The sequence below is a fragment of the Rhododendron vialii genome, chromosome 1a (assembly GCF_030253575.1).
Source record: "Rhododendron vialii isolate Sample 1 chromosome 1a, ASM3025357v1".
In the NCBI taxonomy this organism is placed as follows: Eukaryota; Viridiplantae; Streptophyta; class Magnoliopsida; order Ericales; family Ericaceae; genus Rhododendron; species Rhododendron vialii.
Genome location: NC_080557.1, coordinates 47,112,742 through 47,138,572, shown reverse-complemented (window position 1 = coordinate 47,138,572; position 25,831 = coordinate 47,112,742). Strand labels below are relative to the sequence as shown.

At 38.0% G+C, this 25,831-nt stretch overlaps 2 protein-coding genes across 2 annotated transcripts; one reads left to right on the top strand and one right to left on the bottom strand.

Annotated features, from left to right (window-relative positions):
* Window positions 1-1,346: 1,346 nt before the first annotated feature.
* On the top strand, window positions 1,347-9,342 carry LOC131323816 (ent-copalyl diphosphate synthase 1-like). The gene is made up of 15 exons (XM_058355659.1): window positions 1,347-1,539; window positions 2,722-2,805; window positions 2,885-2,976; window positions 3,196-3,499; window positions 3,637-3,823; window positions 4,365-4,582; window positions 4,965-5,085; window positions 5,218-5,330; window positions 5,460-5,686; window positions 5,791-5,906; window positions 6,481-6,579; window positions 6,662-6,945; window positions 7,080-7,186; window positions 7,907-8,107; window positions 9,029-9,342. Exons 1-15 carry the CDS (start codon window positions 1,428-1,430, stop codon window positions 9,242-9,244), a joined length of 2,481 nt encoding a protein of 826 aa, XP_058211642.1. The 5' UTR covers window positions 1,347-1,427; the 3' UTR covers window positions 9,245-9,342.
* An 8,935-nt stretch (window positions 9,343-18,277) lies between these two features.
* On the bottom strand, window positions 18,278-25,480 carry LOC131333874 (N-terminal acetyltransferase B complex catalytic subunit NAA20). Its single transcript, XM_058368676.1, has 6 exons — window positions 25,248-25,480; window positions 25,039-25,129; window positions 23,496-23,628; window positions 21,641-21,710; window positions 18,797-18,857; window positions 18,278-18,706 (listed from the first exon to the last, which is right to left on the bottom strand). Exons 1-6 carry the CDS (start codon window positions 25,443-25,445, stop codon window positions 18,615-18,617), a joined length of 645 nt encoding a protein of 214 aa, XP_058224659.1. The 5' UTR covers window positions 25,446-25,480; the 3' UTR covers window positions 18,278-18,614.
* Between the last annotated feature and the right edge of the window lie 351 nt (window positions 25,481-25,831).

Here is a 25,831-nt window from a genome sequence, read left to right as displayed (position 1 = left end):
GATCCTAAAGTGCTTAGAATCCCCGACTCGCAAAATATCAATTGCAAAAATTCTGATTTTGGCCAAAAATTTTAGAGTTCGAATTTAATTATTGCGCTTGGATAGACGTCCCGAATAATAAGAAGTCAAGCTTTTTTGAAGGGGGATATGTTAGAAGAGCTTACACAATTCAATTCCTAGCCAATCCATCAACAAGGGTCGACCTCGATCTGTAAGGAATTAAACCCACAACCTCATTGCACTCAAAGTGCAATTATATATACGACCTTCGGACCAAATGTTTCGGTTCCAAGCTAGGATATCGTTACCCACTTAACAAGATAACGTTTCTAATATAGAAAATGGATGATCAGTATGATTTAGAAATCTATCATACGGTGAGCAAAATTTCCGATCGATTAACTTCATTTTTTGCAAAAATATAGCTAGACATGTACAGTGGGGTACTCTGGTCTTCCTTATTGTCCATTTGTACGGGCAGGGATGTCTGGGCCAGGTTACACGCACCTCGACTATTTTTCTTCATAGCGCGATCATGGAATGCCATCGATGCCGTGGAAAGGGGATTTATATAAAATTTCTCTCTAGCGGCCTAACCACATGAGATTGACAAATTTCAAACTCAGATTATTTGCGTTTACAATTCATCTCTACTATTACTTGAGCTATCCGTTGAAGTTGCTATTAAGCTATCACCTGCTATTCAATAGCCCATGGGCTTACTTTCCATAGGAGTGATGTTATTACCTTTTTTAATTTTATTTTTTTTCAAACTCATTTCTATTATCACTTGAGCTATCCGTTGAAAATATCATTGAATTACTTTCCATATATAATTTGATGTTATTACCTTATGTATTTTTTTTTTCAAACTCATCTCTAGCTATTATCATTTGAGCTATCCGTTGAAGTTGCAATTAAATACCATTGAATTACTTTTCATATATAATTTGATGTTATTACCTTATTTATTTATTGATTTTTTCAAACTCATCTCTATTATCACTTGAGCTATCCGTTGAAGTTGCAATTAAACACCACTGAATTACTTACCATGTATAATTTGATGTTCTCACCTTTTCTGTTTAATTTTTTACAAATGGTTCTTTCTTACCTTCTTCAAATATAAGCAAAAGGAAACTTTTCGTTTCTTGAAAAGGAAAATGACAGAAATGTCCTCATTTTCATTGTTCTGGTTCTTTTGGGAGGATCCCCTGGGGCCACTAGCGGGAATCTCCTGGGGAGTCGTTCTGTCCGTTTCCTTCCATGCCTCCCTCCCTCTTTCTCTCTCCTCTTATAAAATCCCCCCTCTTTTTTTCTCTCTCCCCTTACCTCTCTGTGAAGCAAAACAGCAACCATAAACAAAAACAAAAACCAAAAAAGACAGCAACACCCAAAAACAGTACAAAACCAAAAAACGTATTTCTATGTCTTCCCAAACCTCCACCCTCCTCCACCGGGGACGCTCTCCGGCCAACATCTCCGGCGCCACCGCTTTATTTTCTCCGGCAAAACAACCCACATCCATCCCTTTCTTCAGTAAGTCTTTACCTTGATCCCTAGTTCTCTTTCTTCTTCGCTTTTTCGCTACCAAAGTTGGCCCTATTCCTTTTCTACTTCGTTTGTGTTCCAGTTTTTGTCACCGCCATCATTGGTTTTCGCCGCAGTTTTAATCAAAATCGTGAGTGCTCAACAAATAGGAAATGATTCTGCGAAGAGGGTTTTGGCCTAACAGCGTAAGGAGACGCACTGAAGTGTTAAGAAAAATGAAGTCATGAGTTCAAATTCTTCTTCAACGTGTTAATCTAATTATTCTAATCATTTTGACTTTCATCGAAAAAAAAGAAAGAGATAGTAATGATACTGAAAAACAAAAAATAGGATTACGAGCAGCTTTTTTTTTTACTTTAGACAGGAAAAGAAGACATCTCATGATTAAACAAGCATGGTTTAGATTTTCCGTATCTATTTTGTCAGATGTTTTGGTCAGTTGGAAAAATCCACTTTCTTCTCCATCTGTGCATTTTAGCAAATTGTGCTTTTTCCGGATAGAGTCGCAGCTTTGACTCTTGAGAAATGCTACCGTACAGGTGCAACTGTGTTCGAAATTGTTGGATTCATATGAGCCCACGCATATTCAATATGGCAATTCGAAATCGTTGATGCACGTGAACTCACATGTATCCAACAGCTGTGTTGTGGAAAAAATCTATGTTGCTAGACTTTTCGAATTCTGTTTATGAATCGTTTTCTAGTGAATGGCATTCTCGTAATTCTTACAGTATAAAAGGGTGGTTTGTACCATTATAATTTCCAAATCCTTTGTTACTTTTCATTGCTTATCTTTTTTGAGGGGTGTTTAAGTTCATGGCTAAATTACACTAAAGTATAATCACCAACGAGGTAACTAGCGTAGTGGTTCATGGCTCACTCCTTCTGGATGGTCCACAGTTTTAAAGTTCAGGTCATGCGTTTGATGCCCCTCGAGCTTTGCCCTCCAACAGACAAAGCTCGTTGGTATTTCACCAATTCTAATTGATTGGGTTGGCAGAAGCTGTGGCCCTTAATTAGTTTCTTTCGAGGCCCGTCACGGATCTCGAATTACTATGGTCTCACAAAAGGGAGAGTGGCAATCCCCCCCTTTTCACTTAGCAAACAGAAAATGAGAAACTAATTAAAATTTTCACCATATGCTTTCACTAAATTTTATTTCTTAAGCAGGTGTTCGGTCCGTTGGGATTAAAGAAGAACGTAATCTCGGTGTTCGTCTGAGATGCAAAATCGCATCAAAACCCACTACAGAAGGTACAAATGAATTCATATATGTTCTGTATATATAGGTACATGCATTCATGTATAAACACACGAATCGTTTTATGTGCAGAGTACAAAGATGTGTCTCAAAATGGTCTGCCATTTATTAAGGTGAATGGTATTGTGGAGAATGAGACGCAAGTAGAAGAAGCTCTTGAGAAGGTGATCCACCGTCTCTATTTACGTGCAAAGATTCTGTGATTGGAGACAGACCTCTCGCAATGTGATCTTGCGAAAGGTCTGCGTCCGATGATCTCTTGATACATTTGAGCCTGTGTACATTGAGCACGTATGGGCTTGTTTTCCGTTTTTTTGTTTTGAAACTTGATGATCCTCGTATTTTTTATGATAATTCGTATTTTTTATGATAATAAAAAAAAGGACCGGGAATATGAAAGAATCAAGCAGCACGCGGATGCAATACGATCGATGTTGGGTTCGATGGGGGATGGAGAGATTAGTGTATCGGCTTACGACACAGCGTGGGTTGCTCTATTGGAAGATAAAGAGGGAAGTGGTGCACCTCAATTCCCCTCCAGCCTTCAATGGATCGCAAATAACCAGCACCAAGATGGTTCATGGGGTGATAGCTCCATTTTCGAAGCTCATGATCGGATTATCAGCACATTAGTTTGCGTTATCGCATTGAAATCATGGAATATTCATCCAGACAAAAGCGAAAAAGGTACCATCGATCTATCCATCGAAAGGAAACAATGCCTCAGCATTGTTTCGTTCGATATGCTTCCTTGGAAATCAATTTATATATTTAAGCATATTAATGAAGATGAGGCCTATTTATATGTTTTTGTACACAATTAGGACTGTCATTCATCAAAGAAAACATAAACAAGCTTGAAGATGAAGATGCCGAGCACATGCCGATTGGGTTCGAAGTAGCCTTCCCTTCACTCATTGAGAGAGCCAGAAAGTTAGATATTCAAGTTCCAGATGATTCTGATCCTATCTTGCAAGAGATCTATGCAAGAAGAAATCTAAAGCTCACAAGGTAATTTGTTGTTTATGGATTCTCAAACAACTACAAAAGTGATGTTTCCAATGACTTTTAGGATTTCAGAAAACATTGATTTGGAATAACGATATCAGTGATGCAACCAGTTTGTACTAGGTGAAGATATTTTCACCGGTGTGTCATAAATCATCAAAACAGTATTTTTATTTGATCGAAAAGTCAATTGGGACGGAGGAAGTATATATTTTACCGTTTCATCCAATTAAGGTGTACTTATTAGAACTCCAAAAGTTGGATGCATATCGTCCGATATTATTAGCTTTCTTAGTAAATTAATGAATTTTTTTATAATGTAGAAGCAGATGAGAACAACTTAGTTTTGTCATGATTGATTATATAATGCATACTTTGCATCATTCAATAGGATAAATGAAGTTAAAAAGGTGACTTTATCTTCCAAATATTTTATTTAAAGTTTTGAGAAAGGGTATATAAATATATATACATAATGATACATATACATTTGGATACATACATACAATACATGTAGTAATAATGATGTGTCATGTGGCAATAGGATACCAAAGGACATAATGCACAAAGTGGCCACAACGCTACTCCATAGCCTGGAAGGATTAATGCATGGCCTGGAATGGGAAAAGCTACTTAAACTGCAATGCCCAGATGGGTCTTTCTTGTTTTCTCCATCCTCCACTGCCTTTGCACTCATGGAAACAAAAGATGACAATTGCTTAAGATATCTAACCACAGCTGTTCAAAAATTCAATGGAGGAGGTAAAAATTAATTAATTACTTCATTTAATTATTTAAAAAGTATTACCATCTTTTTTCTAGAATATTCTGAAGTGGACTGCAGAGGTGCGGTCCAAGTTATCGCAATCGTTGAATAATATTTTTAATGGTTCAGATTTGTTTTCATATTCTCACCGGTAAGAATATATTCTTTTACCGGTAAAAGTTTCAACAAATCTGAACCATTGATTATCAAAATGAATGGTTCAGATTGAACCGCACATGCTTCTCTACAGTTTGACTGCAGAGAAGCCGGATCCTTTTTCTTTCCCTTAACTAGTAGTAGAAAGTACTCATCCTTTTCAAAAGTTCTTGATTTAATTTTTTTTAAAACTTTGATGTATTTTTTTTGTTCCTTTCTTAGTTCCCAATGTTTACCCAGTGGACTTATTCGAGCGCATGTGGGCTGTTGATCGCCTCGAACGCCTTGGAATTTCTCGGTATTTCAAGTCTGAAATTAGAGAATGTGTCGATTACGTACACAGGTTTGAAAAAAATGCATGGTACTTAAACTAATTACGGAACTATATCGCAATTTTGAATTTTCGCTTTATGCCATGTAATGGAAACTATTTTTTTTATTTTTCTTGGGAAATTAATTAATGATCCGAATTCAGATATTGGACTGAAGAAGGAATATGTTGGGCAAGAAATTCAGTGGTTCATGACATAGATGACACTTCCATGGGGTTTAGGCTTTTGAGATTACACGGTTACCCGGTTTCTGCTGGTAATTACTAATTAACTTCATTTTTATCGCCTGTGGTTCTTGAAAATTGATCAGAAGTCCATGAATTAGAACCTTTTTTCGCAATTCTTCTTATAATTGGACTTGTTTTTGTTTCTTTTATTTGCACAGATGTATTTGGACATTTTAAGAAGGGTGATGAGTTTTTCTGCTTTGCCGGGCAATCGACGCAGGCCGTAACTGGAATGTATAATCTGTATAGAGGTTCTCAAATTTCATTTCCCGGGGAAAAGATTCTAGAGGATGCCAATAAGTTCTCGTCGAAATTCTTGAGAGAGAAACAAGCTCGTAACGAGCTGTTGGATAAATGGGTAATAACCAAAGACTTACCTGGAGAGGTACGAAAATCATGTGGTTAATTTTTCACGCATTTCTATACACTTTTTAAACCTTCGTGACAGCCTACTGAGCTATTTTTGACATTTTTCATATGATAAAGCAGGTGGGATATGCGCTTGACGTCCCATGGTATGCCAACTTGCCTCGTGTGGAGGCCAGGTTCTACTTGGAACATTATGGGGGTGAAGATGATGTTTGGATTGGAAAGACCTTGTACAGGTACTTTCTCTTTCATTTTTTTTTTACAAAGAATATTTGGGTCAACTTACGCATACCTCGACTGATTTTGGGATCCAAAATTGACGACCGAGCAAACCCTCTAGTAACCCCAAGGCTTAAAATGTTCAGTCTCTGTGAAATTCGAACATGCAACTTTACGGAAAATAAACACTTATTTTTTCTTTCTCATGCTCACTTGACCACTAGGGTACTTTCATTATGTTCTTATAGTATGAGACTCCACTACACTGGTATTGATATTTTAAGGAAAGTTCTGCCATTCCATTTAAGTGGTCTAACGTCAAAACTTGCTTTTTGAATAACATTCAAAGCAGCAGTCAAACTTTGATAGTATCCAAATCACCCAACATTCCAGCATTAAAATTCCACTATTTCCTTTTTAGGCCTGATTTGTGATTAAAACAAACAATTTTTCTTTTAGAAATTTTCCATATCACGAATTTCGGTCAAAAAGCCTGGCTACACGTAAAGAAAGGCATTAATAATGTAAAAAACAACCTAACCCAAAAAAATCGCGTCAAAAAATCTCTAAAAATTTGGCCTTTTATCTCAGGATGCCATATGTTAACAACAACAGATATCTGGAGCTTGCAAAATTGGACTATAATAAGTGCCAAGCATTGCATCAGCAGGAATGGAACAGCATTCAAAAGTACGTCACCCCACAACTCTGAAGAAAATTATCCTATCTAGTCCTAACAGTTGCTAGAATTACAATGAAGTCACTTGTCTAGATGGTACGCAGCAGAATGCAAGTTTGGGATTGGGATAGTAGGCCAAAGAAGCCTACTTTTGGCATATTATTTGGCCACAGCAAGCATTTTTGAACCAGAAAGGTCAATCGAAAGGATGGCATGGGCTAAGGCTGCAACCTTAGTAGAGGCAATTGTGGCTTATTTTCAAAAGGAAGGAAGTTCTAGCGAGCAAAGGGGAGCCTTCATTCGTGAATTCAAAAACTTGGGTGGTCAAGTAGACTACGCAAATAACCGAAGGCAAGTATATGTTGCACTCATTGTTGGTATAACATATGTATTTTGAGTACCACTAGGTAATGCTGCACCAAGTAATCTCCCACATTAAAGACGTCAAAAATTGCCTAACGTAAGCGTGGATTGACACAACTTGTCTTTTGTAGGTACAACAAAACATTAGAATATGAACATGGACTCGTTGGCATATTGCTCCGAACCATAAACAAGCTCTCTTTAGACACACTGGTGGTGCACGGTAGAGACATCCGCCACCACTTACATTGCACTGTAAGTTCTACCGGGCGATCTCTTAATTTGAACTTGTTAATTCTAACAAGATTTCACTTTGGTCCCCACAATTTTCCTCCTAATGTAGTCTCCCACCATCTTTCTCTAATGTTGCACACTAGAAAAGTCTTTTCAAACTTAAATGGACTAAAATGAACTAGGGGGGAATATATGAACTAGTGATGTACTCCCTCCGTCCCAATTTGTTTGTCCAATTGTCGAAATTCGTATCTTTCAAAAATATACTTATATCTTACATTTTATAATGTTTTTTTTTATGATTTTGAAGATTTTGTATAATAAAACTAATTGAAATCTATCAAACAAGAGCCATATTGCATATTAAAAACATTACAAATTAAAAATTATAAACAATTTTTTTAGAGGTCAAACACTTTTAAAAATTCAAAAGGGGGACAAACAAATCGGAATAGAGGAAGTAACTTGGACTATTTTAAATGGATAATGACCAAAAACAAGTACACATGAAGTATGAGAGTTTGATAATCACTACTTGCTCTTAGAGCACCATCACCTAATGCTTCAACAGTTTCTACCACCACACATTCACATAGAGTTCAGAACTAACTGTATGGACTCCACTTAATTCTACGGTGGTAAAAATTTTCGGAGCACCACGTGGCGGTATTTTCATAACTTTTATGTGTGTAGTAACCCTAATTTTATTTTATTTTATTTTGTGTGTGTCTATGGATAAAGTGGGAATCATGGATGTTGAAGTGGGAAGGAAGAGGAGATATGTACAAAGGGGAAGCCGAACTCCTTGTGAGCTGCATAAATTTATGTGCTAAGGCATCGCTTCCCGTACTACTAGTGTCCAATCCCCAATACAGACGACTCTCCGACATCACCAATGGCGTCTGCCACCAACTTCGTCCTCAATTTCAACCCAATCATAAGGTAACAAATGTTAGCTAACTAGCTAGCTAGCTAGAGACACCCCCAAGGGTCACTCAGGTTAATTGATCGATCGGTTTGTTCCTCACATAATTTATTAGGGTCTCATTCTTGGAATTAAATTAATTAATAAAATAATTTCTCGTGAATTTTTCTAACCAAATTAGATAGGGGATCAATAAGGGTGCGAGTAAGTTGACCCGAATATCCCTAACTATGAAAAACAAAAATGTTAGAGAGAGACATAGGAACACGACGAGTATATATCCAGCAAGTCGAATGAATACTATATTCCATTTCTCATTATTTAGGGCTCATCCCATGTTTTACCATTTAGTACTGTCCATAATTAGCTCTCTTCCAAAAAGGATCTTATTGGTTTTGGGGTAAAGAAGAAAAAAACAAATGTAATTGGGAACTCAATCTAAACATTGTTGACGCTGACAACAAATAAATATAGAACTTCGGCATTTTCTCTAAGTTGTAGTATGAGTCAAAATTATCAATCTCGTGCCGGCTCACTTGGTGTTTCTACTATTGGTATGTATCATCAGCCTCAGTGTGAACTAGCGTACAGTTTTGATTTCATAAATATAAATGTCCTAGTCGTCCCCGAGGCTTCATCTCCATTAATTCCCAAATAACTTTTGCCATTACGCTCAATATGATAGAGAATCGATAGGCCATTAGGTTTTTTCATCTTTCAGAACATATACAAAGTAATTATCGGGCCTAAACATGAATATATACAATTATTTTCTACCACCATGATATCACTCAAACATTGTAAATTTCCAACTTTTGGACTTTGGCTAGATGACTTTCTTCTAATATAGGATGAAGGGTCTGATAGGACAGAACAAAAATCAATGAAACATATGACTATTGAGCAAATTTGATTGATATATTTATTGACGTGATCAGGTTCGCGATAAGAACGACTGCAACACAACCATTCAGATTGAATCAGACATGCAAGAACTAGTGCAGTCAGTGCTTTGCTCCTCACCGGATGATATCGATCCCGAAATAAAACAAACTTTTCTTGCAGTAGCAAAGAGTTACTATTACAATTCCCATTGTACCCCTGTCACTATCCATTTTCATATTGCTAAAGTGCTCTTTGAAAGAGTTATTTAGTTTAGGTCTTGGATATGAAATTAGGTATATGCATGTGTTGATACACCATTGAAAAGGAAAAGAAGGATAAAGGGTCAATCTCAACTACACAATCTATTCGTCTAAAATAAATCATAGATCTAGCTTCACATTAATAAAACTACCGCTTTCCTTCCGAAAAGAAAATGCGATGAATATATTTCATTTTCTTGGTTTCTATTTTGCTAAGCAAAAAATATATATATAAAAATCACTTACTTGTGACATTTCTCCCTTAACCTAACCAAATGACTCTATACTTGCTAGAAAGCCGAATATAATCACTTACTTGCTTCGTTTCTCGCTTACTTCTCAAGTTGTTCTACACTATGAATGGTCACTAATCGATATCGATCGGCCAATGTATGCATTCGGATTCTTGAGCTTGGTTAATTTTATACTTATGTATCCGGACTTTTTTACATAGTTTTTACTCCACCCTGAAATAATACTCCTAATATTTGTATATGCCCCTATACCTATTAACAAAAGTGACAATTCACTGTGGGCAACATGCCCATAAGAACAAAAGGCGGATCGAGGAGCGCTCGTAGACCAGCGCTCAATTTAAAGTTGCCACTTGGATTTGAAGGTTCGACACCCAAGGAACCGAACTTGAAACGCTTGCTATGTTGTTTAATTTGAAAATGTGAAGGCACTAGTCCGTCATAACCATATCTAGGCTCGAGAGCCAGGTTACGAGAGGGAAAAGGTTTTAAGGCACCCCTCTCTCCTAATCTGGAGATCGGTATTTACTTAAGCATTTGCAAAAACATTTACGATTTTGTTTGATTAATCAATTCTTTAGCCATTTAGGGGCAGGGAACAGTTTAATGAGAATTAAAGCTGTAACACGATTGTAAGATGTGATACATAGCATGGATGTGAAAGCAGTAAATGGGATAATGGCCAGGTTCTGTTTAGCAGAGCAAACCCAACGCATGGTTTTGAATTGACGTGCACAAGAAAGAATCTACATGCACTGATCCAATTCACGTGGATCACTGCATGTGATTCAAACCAGCGCGCGTGTTTGCTTTCCTCATAGCCTCTATGTTTACCCACTTCTAGGCGCACGCGAATCCCACACAAGAGCGCGCGTGTTTGCTTTGCTCACAGCCTTTATTTTTACCCTCTTCTGGGCTCTGGAATGACCAAGTACATACTCAGGACCAAACCAAGCAATTTATAGTGTTTATATTATACAGTTTAAAGGTTGAAAAGCCTAACAAATAAACAAAACATCCTATAAATAGTGTGGGGACAAAACAGTGGCCTAAGGCCAAGTCACTCATGTAAGAGCAACGCACTGGAAAGCTACTGGAATAAGAACACCCGCACGCGCGGGTTAAGAACTTGCGCGCACCTATCCAGACTATTTTCCAGTACTTGTCCTCACATGACTAGGGCTCTAGAACATGTCCAGATATACCCCAATTAATGTTCCAACAAAACAGAAATAAGTATTGAAAGGCAAGCTAGCAGTTTTAACATAGGAAAATAATAAATTGGTTTTACATTATCACATGGATGATCTACAAAGAAAACAACATAAAAGAACAAGGTCCATGTCCCCACGCAAATATGCGCGTGCAACCACAGAGTGGCACGCGCGAGCCAATTAAGGACCGATGCGCGCAGGTCCGGCCCTTGTTCACACGATTTTAGAACCTTGCTAGCCTTAGGGCCAAGACTGGTATTGATTACCAATCTTGGCCTGTCAGCCCCCCTCAGGGATCAAAACAGAGCAATATAAAGGTGTTATACCTTTGGTTTTAGGGTTTGAATGGAATGATTGAGCTTTGAGTGGATAGGTTGATTGGATGATGCTTGGAGGATGGTTGTGTGTTGGATGGTTGTAAGCTTGAAATCTTTTTTTTCTTTTTTTCTAACCCTTTGAAAGAAAGAGTGAGGGGGGTATTTATAGGGCAAACACCCTCTATTAATGAAAACTATTCCATTAATGAAAACCTTCCAGAAATGGAAAGTATAAGGTCGGCTGCAAGCTTAACCAGCACGCGGGTTGTGGACGCACGCACGTGGATCCAAATGATCACACGCTGGTAATGGTCAATCATGACCATTTGACCAACACCTGGCACTTTGACCCGCGTGCGATGGTTCGCAACCAGCGCGTGCCAATAGGGTTTTGGAAAGTTTATTAGGGTTTCAAAACGCTCAAAGTTCAACCACTTATCATTCCCGGAGCATTTTTGATCCATTTCATTATTGGAAAAACAAAAACTGAAAACAAAAGAAAAAGTAAACCGAAAGTCCAAATTGAGGTGTCTACATTCACCTAGTTTATTCTCTCGTAACGTACATAACTATTTCCAGATATCAACTATCAACGGTCGGGGCAATTTTACTTCTTGTTAAAATCAGATTTGCTTGTGTTTGTCTAAACTAGTGTAGAAGCTGCAAATTAGCCCGAGTGGTTAGGTGCTTGTTCTCGGTTCGCCTAGATCACTGTTCAAATCCCCTCCTTTTGTTACAACGGCTTGTTTGGCAGGATCGTAGATCCCCGGATATAGAAATCCGGGTGAGAGATATCCGGTGTTGGTTTCCAATTTTGGAGGGAGTATAATTTTGGCTGGATAAGTATATCCCCTTGGCAGCGGATATAATTTTGAGTTTTTGACACTCCAACCCTTGGCCAAATATTTGGACCTCTTATATCCGGCTTCAAATTACGAAAGTGCCATAATTAATTACGGGAATGCCACTATTATTTCCAGAATTGCCTAATCCATCCACATCCCCCTTATCCAAACACACCTTGTTAAACAAATCACCCCTATACAATAATCCCCCCTTCTGTCATATCTCTCTCTTAATATATTTGTATGATATTCAAAAAAATTGACTACTAACAAACGGGACGTTAGGGGAGTGGTTTTCGCACACCCCTTTATTTATCCCTTTTGTCTTTTAGTTACGTAAAAATACAATATTGCCCTTAAATGTGCCAAAAAGTAAGATCATTAATCCCCCATTCTATTATATCCGTATTCTAAAAGTTTGACCGCTAACAAACGGGACGTTAGGTCATTAGGGGAGTGATTTTCACAATCCCCTTTTTTTTTATCCCTTTTTGTCTTTTAGCTACGTAAAAATAAAATATTGTCATTAAATGTGCCGAAAAATAAGATCATTAAAGGGCAATATTGTAACTTTACATTAATAACACAAAAGGGGGAATGCGGTTGTAAAAAAGGGGTTTGCGAAAATCACTCACCTGTTATATATGGATTGCGCTGATATTTTTTACATGTACCAAAATTACAAAAATACCCAAGTGTAATTAGTACAACATATACATACATACAAAATCAATCATTTAATCAGACTTTTTGTCGATATCCTACAGAGTGAACTTCTGCAGAGGAGGACATGCAACAAAGGTGGTATTGTACAAGTTCCTGCTGATAGTAGTAGTTGTGTCTTTTTTATCTATGCGCCCCTGCATGGCCTGTTTGCGTACATTTTCTATTCATTTTTGGAAACAATCCAAAAACTGAAAAAACAAGAAAGACAAAACACATAGCCGAGATTCATTTTTCAGTGCCAAAATATTCATCATGTCCTCTAGGGTACAACATTCAAGACATTTGTCGATACCTCATTTGTGCAAATTATAATTAGTTGGAACACGAAATTTGGCCTCTTCCTATAGAAAGTAGAGAGACAAGATAAACCTGAAACAATGACACTCGAACATAACTCCAATACTAAAGCTGAATAAAAAGAGTTGTGTGGACAAATCTAGCTTGTTGGTGGATGTATTTGGATACCACATTAATAAGTAGGACTAGTGCAAATGGATCGAGTTGGATATATATATATATCTATCTAATCTTTCAAGGTTTTTTTTTTTTTTTAAAACGGAGGAACAGCCAAGCCACTAAATGGACCCAACTGCATCCGGGGGAGGTAGCGTGGCGACACCAGTCAATCACGGCACCTCGCTTACTGCAAGGTACTCATCCAGTGGAGAATCGAACCTTAGACCTTGAAGAGTACTCTCGAAGCTTGAACATCCGCCCGAACCGCTAGAGCAACCCGGTGGAGGTGTATATTTCAAGGTTGTTGATGTAATGGTTTCCTCAAACTTGTGGATGTGCTAATGGCGGGCAAAGAAAAATGAACTGGTGTTGAATGCCAAAAAGTAGTGTGGTTATGAAGGTGGAGGAGATCCCACCAAATCTCAACACATTGATTTTCCATTCAAGAGAATAGTGACAACTGGAGGAAATTCCCCATAGTACTCCCAAGACCCCAATCATTCTTGGCAATATAAAAACACCTTTAAAAACTAATGTTGTAGTAAACGATAAGCTAGGCTCCAGTGTGCTGGCTCCACTAACCCAGATCGAGCATCTCTCTTTTCAACAACCCCTCCTTTTGGATCGACCATCTCCAATTCATCATTCATTCTTTCATATCTTTATGTTCGATCCTCCAAAACAGTTTTTTGAAAAGTGTTTCGGATCGGAGGATGTGTCTACTCTAACCCATCATGCAAAACACTTTTTTATCTCCATTCCTTTAAATGGAGGGGGGGGGGGTGTGGCGTACGTACAACTCCTCTGCTTTGTAGTGATGGCTTTTCAACTGATATATCCGTACAACCCCTCCGTCCAGTGTGCTCCACTGACAAACAAACGATTGTGATTAGACCATAATGTAATGCTTTGTCGAAATACCCAAGTCATGACATCCCTGGGCGCGGTTTGGACTAGTTTCATGAGCGGGTTTACAGATCAATAGATTGTTTTCAATAAGGTTCAAAGAAAGAAAAAAAAAAGCAGAGGATTCACAATGATCATATGCATAGCAAGTTGCTGTTTAAAATACACATATTAATGATATATACAGTATATGTTAAAATATGTCACATGTCAGTTTCACAAGATTTGTTGCAAAAACATTTCTACTGTTCGTACTTTTTCGTCCACTATCTAAGGCTAGTGCCTAAATGGTCCTGCCCCAGAGAGAGAGAGAGAGAGAGAGAGAGAGAGCGGCAAGGCATTTGATTCATGAAGTGAATGAATGCACGAGCAGCACTTGAGAACTGGGGTATGGCCGTTTGGATATGAAACCTGCTTTATTTGATAGCGATTTATACCCACAGACAGATGAGAAAGAAGCAGGAGGAGGAAATCAACTAGTATATGGTGTAGAAAGAAACCGAGATTTCTCTAGTGCACGGGTGCACTACAACCCGTGCCGTCTAAAAGTGTTTTTAATTATTAGAATTGGCGGAAAGTATCCTACATGAGTCTTTGTTAATGGTTAATTTGTTCACTTATCAGTCAAAAGAGCAGGAAAAAAGCAAATGGATGGGCCCTACTTTGGACGCAAACCCATTCGGGTAATATGTACCTTTCCAATCATCCCTTGTGGACCACTAGGCCACTTCTCTCTCGTCGAATTTCCTACACTAGTGCATCTTTTTATGTGGAAAGATAATACTAAATGGAAGGATAGTAGTGTAAATTTACAAGAACAAAGACATAAAAAAATGTAGATAGTAGTACAAAAGAGTGTAGAACTCACTATGTTTAGATACAAAAATGCTACAGGGACCGAATTGGGGGACCGAATTCGGACCAACGGCCGCCGGCGGGCCGTCTCCGGCCACCGGACGGCCGATCCGAGCCGTCCAAAAATTCTAAAAAAAAAAACCGAGGGGCCCCACGCGGGAATCAACGTCATCCGAGGTGTGTAGGGTGCTTGATCGGAGCACACACGAAAAGGGGTGCTCCGATCAAGCACCCTACACACCTCGGATGACGTTGATTCCCGCGCGGGGCCCCTCGGTTTTTTTTTTTAGAATTTTTGGACGGCTCGGATCGGCCGTCCGGTGGCCGGAGACGGCCCGCCGGCGGCCGTCGGTCCGAATTCGGTCCCCCAATTCGGTCCCTGTAGCAACACTCGTTTAGATATGTTTTTACGACAATTTTACTCAAAAGCGTATTTAGAGCAACTCCAATTGGGTTGTTATAGTCATTTTTCGGTCCCAAATGAAAAATCTGGTCTCTAATATGGGAGATGGAAAATAACTTTGATGTATACGGGGATGGATATATCCATCCCTAGACAGGTTAGCAAAGCAACTAATTTACCAGAATAATGGACGGTCGAAGTATACCTGAGTCACCGGAAAAGGTTGAACTTCACCGAAATCTGGAAATCTCGAATCTGGAGGTGAGGAGGGGGGAGATGAGGGGGTCGGTGATGGATGACGCCGGCGGGAGGTTGGGATTGGAGGGTGAGAGGTTGGAGACATGACTTCCGATCGGGATGGCAAGGTTTGTTTGGTTTTTTTTTCGGGGGGGGGGGGGGGGGGGGGGGGGTGGTGGTTTGTTGGGGGTGGGGCGAGTTGTGGCATCTGACCGTTGGGTTTTTTTTTAATTTTAATCCTCAATCCGCCCGTTGGGCTTTGCTGGCTGGGAAATTGTTATTTTTTAATTATTTATTTTTTAATTAAGTTGAATTAATTTGGGATAATATGGAAAAAAAAGTTAGTTAATCAATTTTTCATCCTAAAATAATTATTCATTCCCTCATTTTTCATTCCTCCATTGGAGAGGAGGAAGTCCTATTATCCACCTAACTAACTTTTAACCATTCTTTCACACTAAAATAACTATTCATCCCCCCATTGGACTTGCACTTAGAGAATTTTACCATTCATGCAAGGTCTAATCACGCAACCGTATTTGGCAGGTTCTATTGGCTGACACGAAGTGTCGGTTCTACTGGTGTAGTGTGTGTTTTGCCTTGATAAAATTAATTAGGTAGCCCTTTTGGTGTAAGTTGTAGATTTGTTGGTTGGGATGCGCATAATTTCTTATCTTTGTAATTTTGAATGGATTCCATTGTAAGTGCCGTTAGGCCTTTGAAATGATATGATTGATTGCTTTGTCTTAAAAATACAAAAAACACGCAATCGTATTTTCATCTCTACTTACAAAGATTTCAAACATTCCATTCATGATTTCTAAGATAATGCAAACATTTACCAGTAACTACATAATAAAATTTCCAATTTTTTGATCATATTGCAAGAATTGGGCATAAGTATTGAAAGTTACACATTTCCTCACATAACAGAGTACAAAGTATATTAATGACGTGTTTTATTAAAAATAAATAAAATCTCCTTGTGTACTCTAGCTGTTTTAGTTTTTCTCTTGTATAGGCGTATGCCTTAGTTTTGTATCTCTTGAAGATTTCCTTCAGCTTTCTAATAAATGGTTTAATTACCCCCAAAAAAGGTATATTAATGACATTTACATTTCAAGTCAAAAGCTTGTGAGGCAAAGTTGGTAATTTAGATAACATGAATGATGATATAGAGCACCCTCTACGGCCCCAACGGTTAGTACATAATTGACCATTCTTGGGGTCAGGTAACAAGAAAGTAAAATCTTCTTTTGCCGAGCAAAAAAAAAACAAGAAAGTAATATCTTATGAATTCTCTAATTCCGGCATAGATAGCTTGTCGTTGACCGGACTGGGAAGGAAGAAGGATTAGTTGAGGTGAACGTAAATTGACCCGGATATCCCTAACCGTCAAACCTCTACAATCTCTTCCATCCTCTCTAATCTCCATCTTGTCTACTTAGCCTGAGAGCTTCGTCCCACATCTCTCAGTTCCTCTTTTGTCGACATATCACAAGGAGGAAACGTGCCCTTGTCCATTCTTTACTTATGCCTTGCAAGCGGCGAACAAGCAAAAGCCATGGCGAACACACCAAGAATGGCTCGTGGGTCCTCAAGATGGGACACCATGGCTTTGAACTTGTGCTGTCCTCTAAGGCGTCCCCCCTTGGCCCCTACTATCTGTGGAAAGGTTATGCGCCACGGGCGGCTCTATTATTAGGGTTTGAGGGGGCCCGTCAAGCAAACCCCCTGCAACGTATCATTTACTCGAAACCATAGTGAATAAAAATTTACTTAGATTTATGTGCTCGTAGATTATATAGCCCCACAAAAACAAAATTTACTAGGCTCAGATAAGTTTTAAATCAAAAGAACTATATCGCTTTATTTAATATACAATTATGTATACTAAAATAAAATTCATATTTTTTTGTCACCGCTGATCTAAAATTCTGCAGTCGCCCTGGTATTGGCACCTTTGCCTACATAAACATTCTAAATAGAAGTTGAATTTCTTGCTCCAGGGCCACCCCTCACGTGAGAATGTCTGTTACTGATTCTCTTCTTGAAGTAGTAATGGTTTAGTAGACTAAAACAGTTGTACTAATAACCCCCCACTAGACAGTTGTCAAGGTGCAAATAACACCACCAATATTAGAAGTTCAATGTTATTTATAGGCTGCTGATTTTGTCACTTCTTTTTTTATCAACGTCACTCACCTATAAGTATATTTTTGCATCAAAAATACACTTGCAGGAGAGTGACATTAACAAAAAAAAAGTAGTGACAAAATCATTTTCCTATTTATACTAGCATCTCTTTCTCGATAACTTTTTCCCTATCCCGAACAAACTTTCTGAACACAACTCTATGGACTGTCCTACACCCATTTGAAACCTCACATGACCCAATCTCATGTGCTATGTGGGCTGATTGTATCTTCTTTCCACCTTTCCTTTTTGCCAAAACATGAAAGCATATACAATCAAGGCCAAGAAGCAGCATCAAAAGGCCAACATATCAAATGGCTCCATGACCTAGTCTAATACGATGAAACCAGTCCATTGCAATACATGCGCGCAGCTGGACAATCTGGGCCGACTTTGCAATTCAGACTAACTAATTTGGGGCTTCTTAGGACAGTAAATCTAAATCCAGATTTTAATGGATGAAGGCAGGTACCAAGTTATATTACTATCGTGCACTTGCGGTGTATAATCAAAGTCCAAGAACTTGCGGTGTATAATCAAAGTCCAAGATCAAATCACAATCCACTAAACACAAGTCGATAACCTGTTGAATTGAGAACCGCTACAACTTTACTTTAACTGCAGAGTTCAGTATGTCTAAAGCAACGTTTTATTAAAATATGCACCTCCTAGAAACATGAACGGGCGAAAAATGAATGTGGCTACCACAGTGAAAGGCCAATCCTGTCTATAGTAATATCCAGTCAGGCGGTCACAGTTGGAAAAGCGGAAAAGTGCAAGATCAAGCAGCAAGCCGACTCAAAATCTAATGATACAAAGCAAGCTCCTCAGTCCACGTCATATCGACACTAGAATATTACTTCCAAATCCAAATCTCACACAATGACACAACACATGATCAATCAACATACATATCTCCATGCAATACCCTAGTCTTTGCAGCTTTAAAAGCCACATGTCAGTAACAGGACTAATCATACTCTAATTCATCTGGAGTAACTGGTCTTTTGAGGGGTATAACAGATTTCTTTTCAACATCCCTAGATAATGCTTTCCTCATATCTGAGAACAATAGAATTGAATAAAGGTGAGATGCAGTAAAAGCCACAAAAAGCAGAGTACTGATTTGTGGGATTGAGCATGCAGACTCACCTAACCCATCTTCCTCCCCCGAGTAATAACGCAGTACCCGTCTGTAGATTATATAACCCAGCTGAAAGGGAAAAGGTACAATGAATCATTGTCAGTTCATCACAATTCATAGATTTGACACCCACGATGAAAGAGATTTACCACTACCGCTATTAAACAACTGCCCGTCATAAAACAATGAGCATCCACAATCTAACGATAGTTCATATCGAATTCATTATCTTCTTAGGACAAAAAAATTTGGCAAGAACTATATCGACCACCGTGTGGCGTCTAGCAGATGGTGAGTTGACTGTTCAGCAAGAACAGTTTCCTAGTCATATTTCTAGAAAGTCTAAAATCTAAATCAACATATAGGTCATGATGATATGCTTTCGTATCATTCTAGCCATTTCTTTTAGGGTAAATTTCACTTACCTCCCATAAGGTTTCTGACAATGACAGAGACCTCCCCTCACGTTTCTAAACTTGCACTTACCTCCCCTCTACTTTAGTTGTCGGTTGCAGATTCCCCCATTTCGTTAGGAGATCGTTACCAATTAATGAAAATTGCTGACATCACCAACTAAACCTATTTCCCTACCCATTTTACCCTTATAATGATGGTATGACATGAATGCCCTTCCCAACTCAATTTAAAAGACGTTAATGTCCCTAATCACAACTTCTTAAAAGAGACATATCCATATATACATTTGTATGTTAAATTAAACACATATCAACATTTGGTTTTAAACATGCATGTATAAATATTTTGTTCTTTTCAAAGCTTCAAAAAAATTCTGAATTTTTATTAACCACATACATACGAGGCATAAACACAAAGGAATTAGAGTCCCTTTCCTTTTTTATGATACTTCACATTTTTTTTGGCAATGAATAAAAAAATCTCAAATATATAGCTTCATATTAAAATAATTTTATTTTGCAACCCTATACCGCCTTTTTTTCCACCCCAAAAAAAACATGTTAACATTTTTAGCCAAAAATTCCTTTTTCTCCCATCAAAATTTTTTTCTTGAACTTTTGGAATTTCTAAGCCACATATTCATTGAATAATGAACCTTCAAACACTTTACATTAACATAGATAAAAAAAACATTATTACGAAAATGAACTCAAAAAAACTATGCTAAATTTTTTTTCTTTTGCATATTGGCTAAAAAAACTATGCTTTATAGATGAATGACTTTAGCTATCAAGTTTTTGAAATTACACTTATCAATTAGGTTATGTATATTAGTTCAACGTATTTTTTAAAATTCGGGGTGTTTTGGGTTACTTTACGCACATCATGATTAATTCGTGGAAGATTAATTCCACATTGATCAAATGTCATCACAATGTTTGATTAAGGCAACAATATTATGCACACAAAAAACCATCACCGAGCATAATTTTCCTTGGCCAAAAGGCCACTAACTATATGGACCCTAGCCAATGCATGCATTTTTAAACTTAAGCTTCCTTTCCCTTGAATTTTCCAATCACATAACACAACCTACCCTAGTAATTGCATCATACCACCCAGCAACCCACATCATGTCCCCCCTCAACATTCTACCAAATTCCTATGTCCCACAGTCATTCTAAAATATTGTTATCTATTGCGCAAAATAAAAACAATTTTTTGGCTGAACTAATATAAGTTCTACGGAAAATATGGGGTGTTACAATATGTTAGTTCAATGTTCAATCAACTTTCTTTGGCTTGTACTAGAAAGGAAAAAATAGAAGTCAAAGCAATTACAAAAAAAAAAATAATAATAACTATTTTTTGGGGGGGGAGGTATCTAATATTATTATAAACCTCAGGGGAGATAAATAAAGGGGTAGAAATGGAAATTCACACTTTTTGTTGACAGAAGTTAGCCGACAAGACTGACAGGGGAGGTAAGTGCAATTTTAGAAATGTGAGGAGAGGTGTCTGTTATTGCAAGAAACCTCAGGGGAGGTAAGCGAAATTTACCCTTTCTTTCTTTTATGAATGGTGTAATGTGGGTGCTTCCCAGTTTATGTATGTATGCTTCTCTTGATGAACCAAAGAGGGGTAGTGAAGGCAATAGAAGACAGAGAAAGTTCCAGCAGGTAAGGGACAAAAGGGTGACTACGCAATCGAAAACAGAGAAAACAAGAGTTAGAAACCCAACCCACGAACATCAAGAATGCAAACCTCTTTACTATTCCTTCAAACATGTACAGCGCGACGAAATGCATTGGGGGTCAGGTAGGCTTTGTGGCAAAAAAGGTATCCATTCGATTCAAGTATCAACAAGAAATATGTAACACACAATATTGCTCTGAAGATAGGACCCAAAGTGAGACAAGAAAACCTTAACGCAGTGGTAGACAGAAAACCCAAGCAATGTTAATTGCTGAGATTGAAGAAGAGGGTCGACTCAATTGAAAGCTTGGCAAGGCAAGTTCGTAGCAATTGGGAGTTATTTTGGTTAGGAAAATAAATGGGACAGCCCTTCTATTTTGGCACATTTTTTGCAATAATGAAAATCTATGTAGCTTTGTATCACGAGGTCATGTGCCAACCTATAACCTCGGCTTGGTGAGAATGGATCTCTTGTAAATGAATCTTCCAAAAATTAGGGATTTCTAGTCCACCTTATATCATGTTCAATAAGGAGGTTTCACACCAAATTTGGAAGCTTATTAAACTTTAGAAGTGGAAGGAAGAGGTAATTCAGAAGAAGTATATATTTGGAATCCCGCAACACATATTTAACACGGTAGGCCTACCCATTGTTAGAGATAGTAAAAAGTTCTACTAACAGTAGTGTTCAAGGAAGAATATTGAACTGGAAAAAAATTAAAGGTTAAGAGAATAATTACCTTTTCATACATCTTTATTGCTGGGGTGTTTGATGCTCTCACAAACAGGTCTACAAAGTAAGCCTTGTCACTGGCCGAAAAAACATAATTTCATTAACAAAATCCAAAGAATGTCCACATCACTTGTAAGATGCAATAACAGAAAACATCACTTAAGACACGATAATAGCGGCATCATTTTGTGAAGACAAGCATGGGTGGCTGATCAAAAAAGGATATGCTACCATGAGCTCGTCTATTTGTTCTGTCCGAAACATATTTTTACGCAATGAAGCCCTCACGATTAAATATTAGTAAAACAAGAAAGAAAAAAAAGAAACATACCCCTTGAAGGAGAAAAAAAAATACCCTGCAAGAGAGCGATATAAAGGAAGCTGTGATTTACTCATCCCAGACCAATTTCAAGCTTTAAAATGAAACAACACATGATCTTTTTCTGTGGCCCTTGACAGAGCTCAATAGAGGAAAAGGATTCATATAGCTGACCCCAAGTGATTGGGACATAAGACTCGGTTTGGTTTGGTTTGGTAACACATGATTTTTTCCATTCAGATAAGTATCAATCCAAGACTAGCAGGCAATCTGAAAACAATATGTTCACAAATTTAACAATGTGAATATTACTCTCTTTTTTCTTATTGGCAAGGTGAATATTACTCTTTACGGATGAGAGCCAACACATGAAAAAAGAAACAGACCATAAATCAATTCATGAGGAGCTAAGATCAAGCCCGTCGCAGGAAATATGTTCTATGAAGAAGGCCACTAAAGATGGTAAATGGTGAGCAAAGACCAGAAAAAATTGAATATTGTATTTGAGGCAGAACTGAATTAAAGTGCAAATTGACCATAATAAGTATGCCTAAATCTACAAAATACAATCACATGCAGAAAATTCCCAGTATTAAGGAAAATATGGTTTTGTCAAGTGGAGTTGAGTATCCAAAATTCTAATTTTCAACTCAGGCGACAAGCTATTTGATGATCCCTGGTAGTGTTGTTCCAACCGGATCTACATGGGATCAGTAAAAGGGTCTCAGACATTACAGTATCAGGCCGAGGATCACGAGATTCTATTTTTGTAAAAACAAGGAAAAAATCACCAGTAGGGGTGATGTGTGTGTGTGTGTGTGTGTAAAAAACATCAGCACACAACTCTACTTGTGATTGTATGATTCTACATGGCATCCTACCATAGTAACTATTTTACAACGATTTGGATGGTTCGGGTGATCCATACACATCAATAGTAATTCTGGTGTATCCTTCAAACATACAAGAAATAAAAGAAGAGTGCAAAAATTCTGATAGAGACAAACTAATGACAATACTAGATGGCAGCTTTAGCATTGCAGCATTTCTACAATCAAAAGCACAGAAATATCTTTCTTTACTGCTCTTTCCAGGGTTGTTTTCTTGAAATAAACAAGGACATTTAAATGGGTAGAAGACTCAAAAGGTTCCAAGCAACAGCCCGTCCTTTAACAAAAGGAAACACACTTAAATAAATGCTATTGAGCTCAATAACAAAAAGTAGATATTCTAACGCTCATCTCCAATATCAAAGATGATAGGATAGAGCATATCGACAATAGCCATTTGACCAACAAGGCTAATTATGACATAAACTCATCATCCCCATGGAATCCCCATTCTTTGGCTCAGAAAATAGGATGCCTGTATCCAAGTCAGGAATTAACACATGACAATAACGTGATAAATTAAACCTTTATTGTTGAGAAATCTAACAATTCCAGCAAAACAAAAGTTATTACCCTTTCTTACAAGCATTAGCAATAATACCCAACAAAAATTGAAAGAATATTATTCCATTCAATACGTGTTTTGTTCTTACATCTTGTCGCTTATTTCTTCGAGCAGGTTCATCAATTTCTTGGCCAATTGCTGTCTGCGATATTCAGGAGCAACAGTCACTGCAGTTACATGGCCATGCCAAGATTCACCTTGCCCTTCAACTTTTCCCATAACTGCAAACAGGTAAAGGCATTAGGAACCACATATCATTTCACAAACAAATGGAAACACTAGTTGACCCAAAGGGGGATCAATATTAGCAAAAGACTTGAGAAAAAAGGTGGCAGGCTATGGATATCCATGCATGTCTTTGGACATCTTATCCGTCCAGGAACCAACTTATCAAGTCATATAACAAAAATGGACTCCCTTCCTAAAATGTTCCAATCCTAACAGCATAATCTTGTAATACAGCAGAAGAAGTAAAGTTTCAGGGGGGAAAACCCTAGAGTTATACATGATGCTTCTCGTCGGAATAAAAATACAAGGTCACGCTGAAATATATGTGTATGTTTGCCTCATCTGTTCTCACTTAGGAATTATAATAGACTTTCAAATCCAATTTCATAATAATCACTAGCGTCCAAATCATTTTACCTCATCTTGCCGACTTTTTCCCCTTACTAGCAAAACTATTCAAACACCAAAACAATCGATAAAATGAATTATTTACATTTTTCGAATGTGTTTCAACTTCAGAAGAATCCATTTTTTTTCACTCCATCTTCGCAGTTCCCTCCATGAATCCCTTCAAAAATCATGGTCCAAACACTGCCTAAAAGAAGCAAAGTGGAATCAAAAGAACTGAAACCTGACCCTGAACATAACCACTAACAGCTCCACTCATCGGTTGGCTAATCAAATGAATACCCTCATACATTTTCTTACACATAGGTAAAAAAAAATGTCCGGAAATGACTTGATTTGAGCAATTTTTAGCTCAGATTTGATGAACGGTTCAATTAAAAACTATACAAAACAAGCACTTCCCGGTCATATTTTTTGCTAATTTCTTGCGGGCACCCTTAAAATCACATTCTGCACACATTGAACGGTTCGGATCATAAAAATTTGATCGGGAACTATGAGATTGAGATTTGGGGTGTTTTTTTAGGTGTTTTTTTTGTGTCCCTTGAACCGCCCCGTGTGTGTATATAAATATATATCGGTACTTCATCTGCAATTAAATACCCAGGACACTTCATTCTAAACTTTGAACACAAAACAAATTACTACTTATATGCTTAACTTAATTAAGAAATATAGGACCTTGAACAACTTAATACTAATAGGCAATCTAAACATATAAAACTAAAAAATTCCAGTCTCGACATGCTTCTTGACGAAAGTATATGATGCATATCAGTTAAAAGTAGTTTTACAACTTGTTCAAATTAATTCAGTAGTTAAGTGGACTACCCTGCTACATAATTCTGGAGCTGCCACTGGACATAACTTAAACGAAATTATAATACAGTATCATCCGCAAAGCAAAATTCACACTAAGCCGACCAACACAATGAAATATCTTTGCGAAGTTAATGAAGATTCAGTTCAAGACAAATGAAAGCAGAAAACCGTACTGTATCCCATAACTTGATTTCCAGGAGCTTCGGCAACGTGAAAATAGTCCGGCCATCTCGCGAGGTAGGTCATATAGAACGACATGTTGAACTGCATTATTCACCACGTCTCACATCAAGCACAATCCAAACCCTCGTGAGCTCGATGATAACTGATGGTCGATGAAAGAAAAAGCGAAAGGCCAAAAACACGAAGGAAGAAGAATTACCGTTTCAGTGAGATGGTCAAGATTCACCGATGCGAAACGGAGAAGATCGTTGCAGCAAAATCTTCGAATCGTTGTCATCTCTCTCTCTCTCTCTCTCTCTCTCTCTCCCACAAGCCGCCTAGACTGCCCAATATTCTTACAGTTACTCCTAATTAGAAGTGAAATTTGGGCCGACACACCCAAGCAACCCGAGCCCATCTCGATAAGTTTAGGGCTTGAGCGATTTGAAGGTGAGTACAAGCCCGAGCCCAACTAAAACTGGATTCACGAATTTGACACGTTTTTTAGCTTAAGAGAAGGGAGGAATAATTCCAAAACTGTTTTTGTTGATGCTAAAATTTCAATAGATGAAGGCTTGTACCATGTGCAGAGTATAAAACTTTTATGCTGTGGGCACGCTACCCGGAAATTTTCGTTTACAAAAATTTGGGCGCGGCCCTTTTTGTTCGAAAAGCGCGGCGAAACGCTTCGATTCAGAGTCGCCACTCGGGTTTTAGCGGTGAAAACACCCAAGGAACCGAACTCGAAAACGTTTGCCACGTTTGTTTGATTTTGAAAAAGGCTTGTAGACTGGTCCGTCGTCA

Bases quoted from the DNA above. Each gene is read 5' to 3' on its own strand.
- LOC131323816 (XM_058355659.1), top strand. From the start codon at position 1,428: ATGTCTTCCCAAACCTCCACCCTCCTCCACCGGGGACGCTCTCCGGCC. The intron at 5,086-5,217 runs GTTTGAAAAAAA...ATCCGAATTCAG, and splicing joins TGTGTCGATTACGTACACAG to ATATTGGACTGAAGAAGGAA. The intron at 8,108-9,028 runs GTAACAAATGTT...TGACGTGATCAG, and splicing joins AATTTCAACCCAATCATAAG to GTTCGCGATAAGAACGACTG.
- LOC131333874 (XM_058368676.1), bottom strand. From the start codon at position 25,445: ATGGGCTCGGGTTGCTTGGGTGTGTCGGCCCAAATTTCACTTCTAATT. The intron at 23,629-25,038 runs GTACGGTTTTCT...ACCTGTTTGCAG, and splicing joins AAATCAAGTTATGGGATACA to TTATGGGAAAAGTTGAAGGG. The intron at 18,707-18,796 runs GTGAGTCTGCAT...TATTGTTCTCAG, and splicing joins GGGGGAGGAAGATGGGTTAG to ATATGAGGAAAGCATTATCT.